This window comes from Lampetra planeri, chromosome 19, assembly GCF_965212315.1.
Source record: "Lampetra planeri chromosome 19, kcLamPlan1.2.h2, whole genome shotgun sequence".
NCBI lineage: Eukaryota > Metazoa > Chordata > Hyperoartia > Petromyzontiformes > Petromyzontidae > Lampetra > Lampetra planeri.
Window position 1 is genome coordinate 9,343,464 of NC_136125.1, and position 13,435 is coordinate 9,356,898.

Here is a 13,435-nt window from a genome sequence, read left to right on the forward strand (position 1 = left end):
CACGTGATGAGGGAGAAGGGCGAGGCTCGTGGGTGGTCACGTGATACCTCGTGGAGCTGGCCACGTGTTCGCGAGTGGTCGACGGTCGCGCTCCGAAACAAGCAAAATCAGCAAAGTAATCATGTAAATGCCATTGTAAAAACTAATTGGTGATTATGTTTAATAGGAAGATGAACGAGGCGCAGGGCTCCCGTTACCGCAGCCGGGAGTGCGAGCAGATGGACGCGGGGCTCGCGGCGCTGGGCCTACACCGCGTGGCAGTGGCGAGGGACGCGTCCAGCGTGTACAGGGTTGTGGCGCAAGAGGTGACGCGTGCCTTAGCGATGAGTAATCATACAAGATTATTAACTAGACTTGTTATTTTACTCATTTTCAGAGCGGGGTAAATCCGACGAAAATTAAAGGGCTTTCGAAAAAGAGTTTTGACCATCATGGGACTTTTGCCAGTACCAGACTATGGGAATAGGTTTTCCCCTTTTTTCTGGCAACAAAACAGGTGTTAAGATGTTAAAACACCAAACTGAAACCTTTTACAAGGAATCATGTCTGCATTAACCACAATACTTGTGGTCAGAATGCAAACAAAAAACGTACTCTGATAATAGATGTCTTTGAAACTGATTGGTCCACACCAGAGACAGCTTTCTTTGGAGCCTCGTCTCAAAAGGTGTTTGACCAGAGGCGTCCTCTGGTCTAACACCAATCAGTTTCAAAGACAATGCATATATTATATATTTGTAGTAGGTTCCAGGAGACTTTGACGACGTAGTTGGAGGCACACTTATTTATTAAGCACAAAGTACATAACAGGCCGAGATGTACAACACTTGAAGGGGTATCGGCCCCTTCACCCGTATAACTGGGAGATCAACACTCTATCACACAGCTAGCCTACTCCTAGGTCCTCCACTACTGGGCTAGGGGAGGCTAGCTAACCCAGCCCTGGTTAAGCTGGGATTACGGCACCCTGAGTCCCCAGACCGGCTCTTACAAGAGCATTGGCTCTGGGCTCTCGGGGCCATGCCACTGGCTCGGCCTGGTCGGTCCTGAGAAGGACAGCGAGCCAGGGGAGTACCAGGGCCTATCTAGCAGGTCTTCTTGCTTCACTGGTTAAGGCTGAACACTGAACCCCGAGCCCTCCGGCTCACCGCCTTATATAGCAGCTCCCCCACTGAGGGGTGGGGCCGTGGGGGATCCCAGCTCCGTGTCAGCCCCCCAGGCTGAGCGGTGCGGACGTCGATGTAAGCGCCTCTCGGCGTACGGGCATAACCACGCCCAGTGTGTTTGTTAAGCCCTCTGTAACACCTCTACATATTATCAGAGTAAAGTCACGTAGGTAGAAAAGTAAAATAAAAAAAATATTCACGACATTTCGATTGCAACACAAGCGGTCGTCCTCAGGCAGAAAAAATAATCCAGCAGTGGAACTGCTGAACCAGACAATTTTTTTAAATCTCAATTTCCCTGTACAAGAATACGGGTAAACCGTATGGGTTGACAGGTATGTGTACGCCATAATCAAGCAGTGGATTGATCATGGCTGATAATGATTGTACACATTCTTAAAGTGCCTCAACTTGCTGCAAGGGCTACATGTATAAACATACCTCAACTAGATGAAGTCATTTTTATTTTATTAAACATTAAAAACATTGTACTGATGCGTTTACAACATCAAGTGTTCTGATAAATACCAGTGGCAATTTCATCAAATGTTTCAGGATTATACTTTTTTTCAGTATTTAAAGATTATTTTGTGAAGGAATATTTGCGGATGTTGCTGTTGCGAAAGTGCAACTGCTGTATACGCAGGCTGTGTGTTTGATTTTGTTTCAGATATTCTACACGCAGTCTAAACATCGAGAAGTACGGAGAGAGTGTGCACAGTTTATCCAAGGCAACAGTGATTCACTCAAGAAGGTGCTCGTGTGATGATAACCTATGAGCACGTGTTACTTTATGGTAGATGCTACTTAAATAGTATATCAAATCTTTAACTACATTTTATGTTTACCTACAGATTTCAAAAAGCCCCCTGAAATGTATCGTCAACAGTGTCCTAGATCCAAGAGTAAGTAAAATCACAAGGCAATTGCAGTTGTGTGTTCCAAGTCATGAAAGGATGGTAAAGCTATGGGGTAGAATAAGGAGTTTTATTTATTTATTGTTGTTACATTTATTTTAACAAAACGCGTGCCCGTCGTCACAGCTCGGTCACGTAGCTCACAAATCCGGGAATCAAAAATCGCGGAGGACCGACCCCGATGCAACCGAGCCGTAAAAAGATAAGGGGGGGGGGGGGTTGGGGGTGGGTAAAAGGTGGGGAGAGGGACCCACTGTCCCAACTAAGTAAGGTCAACCATGTCGGCGAGAATAAGGAGCTTTGATTTGTTAACCCTGCAAGATAGAGAGTGCTGGCAAGCCAGGACTAAATGCGTTTTATGTTAAATAACAGTAAGGCATTATTTTCCGAACATAAGTAGATTGTAAAAAATGTAGTCGGCATTTTAAACTACTCTACTTTTGTATGAGCTCAGTATGTAAACCGGTAATGTAAATTTTCTGATTTTTTAAATTATATATGCGGTTAATAAAAGGACCTTGATCACGTTTGAGCTTTCGTGTAGGTTGTTTAATGCAGAGTGGCTCATTATTAGTACGTTATATTGTGGTTATTGACCACCCAATGGGTGATTGATTTGGTATGGTGAGGTTTATATTCAAATATGGTTAATTACCAGCATAACCTCGGACACATGAAGTCTTGCACAACGGTGTGTCATTTTGATTGTTTTCTATCAGATGCCAGCTGGCAATGTGGAGATGGGTGCCCTAGCCTTGTTGTACAGGTGAGAGAAAAGCGAACATACAATTCTGAGCAATTCCACCAACTTGCTGGAAAGGACACATTGTTACTTAATCATTTTAAATGCGTTAATATCCTTAGAGGTTTAACAAACTACCAAGGTCTTTTCCATGTCTCATTCAAACTGGATCTATGCATATGATTAACATAATGTGTTCCTTTCAGATGTGATTTTTTAATCTACAGAGAGCCAAACAAACCACCGTTCAAGGCTACTAGCAATGGATTTTCCAAGAAGGTGTTAATACATGTCAAATATGTTTTGTATTATTAGCTACACTAGTTCATAAAGCATGTCTTCGTCTGGCAAAAGTTTCAATAAATATAATAATGAACCTGATATGATTTTTTACAATTTGTATCTACAATCAGACACTTACAACTACTCAAAAAAATTGTATTTTTCCGCAAAAAAATAAAATTGTTAACGACTTGATTCAAGTTATATTTCAAGACGTACCCATCGGAAACCACTCAATTCAAAGGTTTAGTTATTTTCTTATTAGAAAGAACACGAATAAATAAACTTAATACTGAATGAGGGGAAGCTCATAACTTTTACCGTTTTCGAATTATTCAGATGTGAACATCATAAAATGCGTATCTTCCAAAACCGCTTTAATACGAAATATCTCATGAACAATAAAAGATAGAACAATGGTTCTCGCTTTAATTGTATTTGCTGTTTAACGCTCTATCAAACGAAAAGAAACGCAATCTTATATTTTGAACGGTTTCTGAATGACATACAAACATGTCTGGGGCACTAAAAAAAAAATCGAGATTTGGGGGCCTTAAAATGAAAAATTTCGGATTTTCTTATTTTCCTGTTTGTGTGCTTAAAGCTACTTATGTACCAAATTCCAGCTTTTTATCTTGTCGGGAAATATACTCGAGGTTTTTTAGACATGCATACAGATTAAGGTCTTTATAGTATAAGATTGTTTTCATTCGCACATAACAATAGAGTTTTGTCTGAAGTTTAGTGCGTAGACAATAAGTTATTGTGGAAAAATGTTGACAGAATGAAATAACATTTGAAATATAATGCACGTGCAGTGTGGAGATGAAAGTATTCCTTTATGCAAGGCTAAATAACCATAAAAAAATGTCGATAGGACAGCATGTTAAACAGTCACTGTAAATGTAACAAATTATTAGGTCTGGAGAATGTTATTAATGAAAAGTAATTAATGTGTATTTGGAGAAAGCAGATTAAGACTGCAGTAAAGATTCTGCTGATAATTTTATTTTGCATTCAGGTGATGCTGTGCCAACGCTATGAAGCGAAATATGATGCTGTCTGTTCCAAACACACGTACACAGCTGCAGCTATTTGCCAGTGTAAGGAACTTTTCAACATGCACCATTCATTTTGACATTAATCACATTAAACGGAATGTCCGGCACAAAACTTGTGAACTATGGTAATGGTTGTTTTCACAAGTATTGTAATTACACTGCAAAATGATATTACCTTTAAGTGGCATTTTTCTGCGTGTGGGACAGCGATTGTGTACAATCTTTTGTACACGTGCGTGTTTGGGGTGAGTCCGGATGTGGTGGCTCGTGAGGTGGAGTGGTTTCGCTTGCAGGAAGAGACTCAAGGTCGCCAAAAGGAGAGTCGGCATCCCACTACCTTGGCCCGTGATGGCAAGCCGTGAGTCCCCTAAGCATACAAAGTGACAGGCAGTTAATGCTACCATCATCAGTGTGTCCAATTCAAGTAAACCATTATCTTCACAGATATGCTTGCAATAATAATGCATGTTCCAATGTATTTTTGTTTCAGATTGGTAGGATATTCATATGCTGAAAAGACTTCAAGAAAAATAATTAAAGCTGGCCAGGTATTATCTGTAATTTGTGAGCGAATTGAATATTGTGCCTGCATTGGGTTCTTTTGAGATCATGTTTATGCTGTAAAGCGTTAAAGCCAAATTATCTTGATCTGCCTTTATCCTCAATTCTAGGCTCACTTTCCAGAGTTTCCTTTCCGAGTGCTGAAATCGCTGGACTCAGAAATATATCGCAATGTGGAGTTTGATGTCTGGATTGATTCTGCAAGAGGTGTGTAAAGTTGGAATTTTATGTTTTTAATGGCAATAGTTAAATGTAGAGATCATGTTATAGCAAAATGTATGTGCTATGTTAAACTTTTATTTTTTCTATTTATAGATTGTATTAAGCATTGAACGTTTTATATATAGATATATAACAATTTAAAACGGATTCCTACATAACACATTTATATACTGGAGTAAACTTTGTATGAACAACAATATTACTCACTTCGTTTTAAAGGTATGTGGTATAAAATAAGACACAAGAGGGTGCTGTCTCATAATATGCACTACCGTCTAATGTTTTAATGTTGCATCCTTTACTTGATCAAAATACAGTTTTCCAAGTGCATGTTTTGTTTACATACCTTTTTGTAGGCTACACAATGACAAGATTTCCAGTTTTGGAGTTTTCAGGGGGTGAAAAGTGCGAGGTATAATTTAATTGTAGAGCTCATTGTTTCAATGTTTCAGTCTGTTATCCAAATATTGGTCAGCGCCTTAGAAGTTGTAATACGGTTTCGACAATATTGCACTTCACGCACTCATATCACATTTAAAAACTTTCACTCGTTTTTCAATTGGCACATTTCCTCGCAAAACAACACTGCAAATTACGTCTTTATTTTTCAACAGTGACCAGGGTAGATGTGTTTCCAGGCTTGAGTATACGTAATTGAAATCCTTAAAATTTCCATGTATATCTGGGGGTGAACACAATGCATTTTATGTTGACAATTTAATATCAACCAACTGACCACAGTACTGAGCACATATTATTGCTCGTAAATCAATGAAGTGGCCACGATGGCATATACACTATATTTTTTAAAACCTATGCTTTATTATAACGCATAGTACTCTGGCATTGTTGTTCAATGGAAATATTTGTGATGTGATTTAGAGATGGCAACATTGTGGGTGATTTCATCTGGTTGATGGATTGTGTTGTTGCGTACTGTGACCTCTGGATTTCCTTTGGTGTAGGTGCAGTTGAAGCCTGGAGGGAGGTATTTCAGTGCCTCCATCCAGAAAATCAACCCAAATTACCAAACTGTCACTGTGTTCATTAAAGCCCTTGCACAAAGGTATTTATCGCTGTAAATGGACAATTCTTTATCATCAATAGCAAATAAAGCACGTTTTTACTGCATAGCAGCTGTCATGCATCACGTGATTTTACGTTAACTTTTAAAAGGAAGTTTACAATTACAAACATTCTTCTTAGGGTCTCTCGAGGCCAGAGCCATTTGGTGACATTAAAATGGAAACTTTGTCAATCCACCAAGTGGAGCAACAGATGTTTCATGAGTGGAAAGTGTTTGGGGAATTTTGCAAAACATTTATAATTTAAACATATGGTAGTCAAACATAAGGATTTTGTTCTGTATTTGATGTTCCATATAAAGTATACATACCGTGTTTAATTTACAATTTAAACGTGCAGGATTTGTGTTGTAATAATTCAGGAATGTTCAATGGACATGTGCAAGTGGTTAGGTTTGCTCTTTAGGGACAAATGTGTGGAGTGCTGTGGCGACGAGTGGGCTCAACATGAGCCCCCCGTGCAATTGCAGGCATCACGTTATGCTGGAGAGCGTTCGTGCCATGGGTTACCAATCGGCTTCTGAAAGGATGATGGGCATCCACGGTGCGCCATCCAGACAGCTTTTAGAGATGCCTATTCAGCACCGGAAGCATGGTGTGTAATATCGCACACTTCATACGAGGATCTGAAATTGAGGATGTGTCGTTTACTACGTGTATATTGTAATTATTTTGGCTGACCAAGGTTGTATTCTTGATTCCTCTGCCTAAGTAGGCATATTCTTCCCCATATCCTGTCTAATGTTGGACTTTCCTCTATATTTGGTGAAATGGCTTCTGTTTAGAACCTTTCTTTTCGCCCTCTTGGCCTTCTCAAACTTTCTTATAGAGCTTCAGCAAACTATCACCTCTGGCATGCCTAATGCAGATCTAATCAATGAAAGTCACATAGCTTAAAATATCCATTAACATTTATCCAACTTTGTGCTCATGGACTTGTAATAATATTTAGTTTCATACTCATACCTCCTCATAACAGAATGCAATATATGTGCCATGACTTAACACATTAGTTTGAGAATCTGAACATGCCATCATTGTTTTTTCACCCTTGTGATGTGTTCTCAGAACGTTATTACGGACACTTAAGTCATTCTTATCGACAAGACTACCCTTCATATTCTGGTCGTCTCACTGGATCGGGCTCCTTGTACAAAGGACATTGGAATGGCCAACATTGCAAGCCCCCAAGAAAGATGGAAAGGCCTCCTGCTCACGGGTAATGTTTGTGCAAGAAACATTTCATTAGTCGTCTACGGTTCTCTTAATGATTGGTCCAGTAAGCTAGGTTATCGGTTAGTAGAGGTAATTAAATGTGACAATTTAAATTACCATATGCATTTATTACATTGCCAAAGATGTGTGGCAAGAGAGCACACAAGAACTGATGCAAACAAAATGATTTATTTTTAACCTTAATGCAATTAATGTTCAATAAGGAAAACTTTTGATTCTGCATGTTAATTGATAATTAAAGTTATTTTAAAATGAGGTTTAATTACAACACTTGCGTTTTCATAATTTCAGAACGAAAGTGTTAATTATATATGGACAACATTCCATGCATTATTCACTGGCAAATATTTAAGCTGGAATGAATGTAAAAAGATTAAAGATATCAGTATAATTGCCTTTTTAACGATAATTGGTTCTTTACCCTTCTATCTGGCAACAAAACTGACACCTTTTTTACAAGGAGTCATGTTTGCATAGACCGCAATACCTGCAGTCATAATACAAACAAAATAATATAACTCTGATAATGTGCACTGTCCTTAAAGTTGATTGATCCACACCCGAGACAGCTTTCCTTAGAGCCTAGTCTCATATGGGTTGGACCAGATGACGCCAAAAGGCGTCATCTGGTCCAACCCATATGAGACTAGGCTCTAAGGAAAGCTGTCTCGGGTGTGGATCAATCAACTTTAAGGACAGTGCACATTATCAGAGTTATGTTCTTTTGTTTGTATTATGACTGCAGGTATTGCGGTCTATGCAAACATGACTCTTTGTAAAAAGGTGTCAGTTTTGTTGCCAGATAGAAGGGTAAAGAACCAATTATCATATTTTTACTGGCAAATGAGGTTCCCATAGTGTAGATGCTTGCCCCGAGCTCTCATACTCTGATGGTGCATTGTCTTTGAGTTGTGCGCCTTTTGGCGTCATCTGGTCCAACCCATATGAGACTAGGCTCTAAGGAAAGCTGTCTCGGGTGTGGATCAATCAACTTTAAGGACAGTGCACATTATCAGAGTTATATTATTTTGTTTGTATTATGACTGCAGGTATTGCGGTCTATGCAAACATGACTCCTTGTAAAAAAGGTGTCAGTTTTGTTGCCAGATAGAAGGGTAAAGAACCAATTATCATATTTTTACTGGCAAATGAGGTTCCCATAGTGCCTTTTTAACATTTAACATATTTGGGTAATTGCAAATTTTTATCTGTGGAAATAATGTCCTAAGTGCTGTGATGGCAAAAACAAGCAGAAGAATGACTTTGAATAGTACTCGTACTTCTTGTCATTGTGTAGTGAGTCCAACTGAGTCGCAGGCGTTCCTTTTGGAGGCAACACATTTGTTGCAACACCGTAACACAAAGGGGTAACGGCCCCTTTACCCGATACAGCCTAGGGTGGTGACCACCCAGCTAACTACGCTATACATAGGGGTTACTGCTACGAAGGGTCGGACCCTCACTCGGGTTTCCGACGATGTGGTTGCTTCGTAAGACGAAGAGCTTCCAGCTTGAGATGTAGAGCTTCCTGCTTGTAGGTGTTGAGCTTCCATCTTGTAGAATGCAGCAACCTCGGTCCCTCTCAGGGACCCGCCTTATATCCCCCTACGGTCGGGGCCGCTCCGCCCTTGGCCCCGCCCGCCTTCTCGAGCATTCTCGTTCCCTCTCGATCCTTCTCAAGAGCTCTCCCTGGACACGTGATCACCCACTAGCCCCCCCACCTGGGGCCTCCTGTGTGGACACTCTGGATCACGTGTCTACGGGGTCAACCAGAGTGCCATGGCCCGGGACAACCTTGCCCCTGGGCTGACACCCACCACACGTTGTGCGTGGTGCCCACACTATCCCAGTGCTCACCAAGCCCCAGCTTGGGCTGGTATTACACACAGCCACTCACACGGTGCTGTCCACGATGTTGGATCATAGAATGGCACGGCCCTTCTGGGCTGGCACCATACAGTGACATCCGCGATGTCACTACAATTGTGGTAGATGTGTGGGCTATTTGGACCTTCGTGAAATGTCTACAGGCATGTGTAATTAATGTCAATTTAGCAAACAACCTTTGGTGCACCATCACTCACTAAATGTTTTTTGTACACTCAGCTGGAAATGCAGCCAGTTTTGGAATGTTTACTAGGAGTCATCATAAGTGTTGGTAACTTGGTATGGAGTAAAGGAAGGATTTATAAAACAACTAAAATGTTTAGATCGTGACGTAGAGGTTAAGGGAGAAAAAAACATCTCCCTATTTCTGGCATGGTTTAATTTCAGTAAATGAAAGATTGCAATCAAATTGTGTCACTTTGTAAAAGTAAAGTGGACACATGCAATCAATATATACCTACGAAATTCATCAGTTTGGTGTTGCATAGCCACGTAAGTTCTGTAACTGTTTAAGATGACATTCATCTGTTCAATCTCGCAAACACTTCCCAAACAATTGTTGCTCCATCCATGACATCGGGGCTTTCTCTTGAGCTTGTTAGCTTTGGCAACACGACTACTAGACCTCTTGTGTGACCCCACAATGATATTTAACATTGCTTAGCCTTTCAAGTGTGGCCATTGCTCAATATTATTTTACATTCCCAGTCAATGTAAAGTAGCTGTATAATTGACAATATTGGAGTGGATTTATTGAGATAACTAATGTTCTGTGCCACTGAAAAAATGTCTGGTTAATGTAAAGGTCATATTTTGCTGGATATTTTAAATGGGCAGCAAAATACAGCAGTTTCTTAATAAATGCTTGCATGTAGTCTGTAGATTTTATTGTTTATTATTATTATGTAAAAATAGAAATACGCAATGCATTGAGAAATAACGTACTCGCACATGGTGTGTAAAAATTTCGCAACTTTTTTCTTTCACGTAGTCCCCCACATATTTTGTTTCATAAACGATGATCTGTCTCAGTTCTCAGGTGCAATAAATTGCACAAAAATGTCATCTGCAGTGCTGTGTATTCAAAACATCCTGACGGTTCCTAAATAGTGAATGCATACTTAAATGCATGTTGTACATTCAAGTGCAATAACTGCGGCAGACGTGTGCTATACATTGAAATTTGCTTAGTAGTTGAGTGTATATTTTGTTGTCATGTGAAGTTATACTAAATTTCGATTTAAAGCTTTCGTGACTGCAGGGATTCATCTCCTTGGTTCTTTCGGTAAAGTCACGTAGAAGGGAAGTAATAAAATAATGTTTTATTTTTATTATTTTATTACTTCCCTTCTACGTGACTTTACCGAAAGAACCAAGAAGAAGTTATACTAAATTGCTTTTCACTGCCGTATGGAGCATGTATTATTGAAGATGATTGGATAAACAATAAGGCTAGAACCATGTTAGTCCTCATGTGCAAGTGGCCTTACAAGGGACATTGTAAATTATGTGGTTTGAGTTGTAGCATGCATATCTCCTGAGAGTTCTTTGAGAGTTCTAGCTAGCATTCCATACAAATTATTCACACATTGTTAAAGGTCAATGTAAAATGCAACCTTTTTTTTTGCGGAATTCAATGTGAAGTGAAAATCGTCTGAATTGTATGAATACAAATTCAAGTTTGACCTTTTTTGCTTTGAAACACAAATGTATAACACATGGTTAACAAAGGTATGTGGGGGAAAAATATCAAAATATTTGGTACTGCAGCTTTCAAGCTAATTTAAAGTCTTATTGAACGTTTTTTCCATATTAAGTGTGGTAATTTAAATGAAGTGTCTTGCCTTTGGAATCATGAATTTATAGTAACTTTGAAAAAAATGCAATTTATCTCCAAGATTTGCACTAGTGGAACATTGTAAGTGTTTCCAGAAATTCTTACTCGCAGAGGTATTAGGAAATAAACCAAGATTGGAATTTTAATGTTCTCATTATCAGCTTCAAGGGAACAGTTAACCCAGCAGAAGACCACCCCTAAAATCAACGTTTACTATGCAGATTATGTCAGCTTTACAACACTTTTCAGTTTTACAACTGCTATTGTTGAATTATAATTTTGGAATATCGATTATTGTGAAAAAATTGGGCCATATTTTTTACACTTATACCTTCCATGCCTCACTGGGTATCCACATTTGTTATACATTTATATTTAATAAAATAGTTAATACCAGTAACAAAAAATTTGTAAATCATGTTAAATCACTCTTCAACACATACCGGTGGGCTAAAGTAGTGGACTATTTGTCTTTGTAAACGTGACACATTTTTTACTGTTTGGTCGTGTCGGGTGGTGGAGGGTTATGACACATTTATAAATAACGCGATCTAACCCAAAAACGTTTATTGTGAATACTGAGCCCTGTTGTTTTTCATGGTTGATTTTACTGCTTATAAAATATGCTGTGCATTACCTCACCATATGGCCCCTTAATAATACCAAAAGTAAAATACTGTGTAACGCTTACTTGAAATCGGCAGTTGGTCCAGCAGATGGCGCATCACGACTTTGATAGCCTTTTCCTGGCGTTTATTCAAACAATGCAGCACAATATTTAGTTATGAATAATACGTCTTTGTAGAGAGGCTTTAAAGGGTAATCTAATCGGAGGATTACAATACAGGTCCAAGTTGTATCTCAGCTTGTGTTTTGAACGAAGTTGTGCTGTAGGAATGCTGGTAGAACCAGACATTTTTTACTCGTGATAATTTGCATAATTATGTCATTGAACTTATTGAGATGGTGGCCTTCATTATTTAAAGTTACTTGTTCTCATTTTGTCCCAGTAGGAATTTAGCTTAATGAAGGGGTGAAAAAAAACCTTATCTGAAAAGGACTCCAGTGTTTCTGCCTGTACGTTAGTTCCTTAGATGTGCGTGAGTGATAGTGCTTTCAGCTGCTTAAGTGTGTTTAAAATTACTTTGTGGTCTTTTTTTTTCATGTGCAGATCAGAGGAGCGGCTCAGTGGCGTGAAAAGCAGCCGTACTGCCGTTCAAGCGGAGCTCTCTTCTTCAACCAGTGATGTGCAGGAACCCAATTCTGGATTGACCGACTTTACTGGAGAATATGACAGCCCTGGCGCAGACCATTGTGTGAGAATAACACATTACTCTCTTTGTTTAGCAGCACTTTCTGCCCACTGCCCTGAATGTAATAAAACCACTGGAGTGAGGGGGGGGGGATATTTTTGATTTTTGGCAGAGCAGATATATGGTGGGGTGAAGTGGAGGTAGGGGATTTTTAGAGAATTGCACGGTGAACTCAATAACACGAATGCGATTCCGAGTAATGGCTAACATCAATGGCGAGTGATATCTGAATGGGTCCGGGGCAACCCCGTTTACTAACCCATAATGCCCAGTGTTGGTCAAGTATGGTTAAACAACCCTCAAGACCTACGTGGTGTGGGGAGGCCTTTGTCTTTCAGTGCACTGGTAATGTGCCGTGAAGTAGAAAGATATGGTATGTGGAAAAGGCACATACAGCCTCCCCATTTATTTAACTAAAAACACCCATTTGGCATACTTCCAGATCATTAATTCTCTTCTTGTCATGGATGGAAAAAGGAGCACGCTTGAAATGAAAGTGCTTGAGGGTACTAACGTAGACACTCATGCACTGAATGTGCACTTTGCAAAAGCACCCGTTTCCGAATGTGAAAACAGTACAAGAACACGACATTGTTCATACTTGTCTGTACAGAAACACCATTCTGATCAAAAACTGTATTTTTAACCATTTGTGGTGATATAACAATTTTTCTTAAGCCACAGGTTTGTATAATGTCATTTTTAATAATGAATTACAATACACACCAAACCAAGTTTAATTCGTCAAACTTAGGCAACAATATACACAATCAGAACCACATGTTGCTGCTGTTAAGAATTATATACCCAAAGGAAAAAAGGCACACCAGGAAAAAAGATAAAGCAGATTGACACATTAACACAGTTATACTTGTATGTATTTTAACATGCAGGAGCAGACAGAAAATGGGTCCAATGTATTAATATTGGATACAAATTGCGTGGACAAAAGTGAAGAAGGTAAGTTATGCCTAAATGTCACGAAGGTTCACTGCAAGAAATAATTATTCTTTATCACATATTAAACGCTGTACTTATGCATGCCCCCCCCCCCCCCCTTAGGCACAGAAGACCCAAATGTGACTCCACTAAATATTCCAGTAGTGGATGGTGAAAATGTAAGGCT

The 13,435-nt window shown here is 39.5% G+C and overlaps 1 protein-coding gene across 5 annotated transcripts in view; it reads left to right on the plus strand.

Annotated features, from left to right (window-relative positions):
* Positions 1-13,435, plus strand: part of LOC144724076 (uncharacterized) — a 17,858-nt gene continuing 4,423 nt past the window's right edge. The window contains exons 1-16 of one of the 5 annotated variants that reach the window (XM_078602939.1): positions 1-123; positions 1,837-1,920; positions 2,021-2,071; positions 2,803-2,849; positions 3,032-3,104; positions 4,129-4,210; positions 4,376-4,526; positions 4,659-4,716; positions 4,840-4,936; positions 5,308-5,363; positions 5,917-6,017; positions 6,507-6,631; positions 7,105-7,255; positions 12,168-12,312; positions 13,203-13,269; positions 13,372-13,427. In XM_078602939.1, the coding sequence (XP_078459065.1) occupies positions 7-123; positions 1,837-1,920; positions 2,021-2,071; positions 2,803-2,849; positions 3,032-3,104; positions 4,129-4,210; positions 4,376-4,526; positions 4,659-4,716; positions 4,840-4,936; positions 5,308-5,363; positions 5,917-6,017; positions 6,507-6,631; positions 7,105-7,255; positions 12,168-12,312; positions 13,203-13,269; positions 13,372-13,427 (1,461 nt within the window). In that variant the 5' untranslated portion in view covers positions 1-6. The other 4 variants (XM_078602938.1, XM_078602941.1, XM_078602942.1 and 1 more) reach the window with 4 other exon arrangements.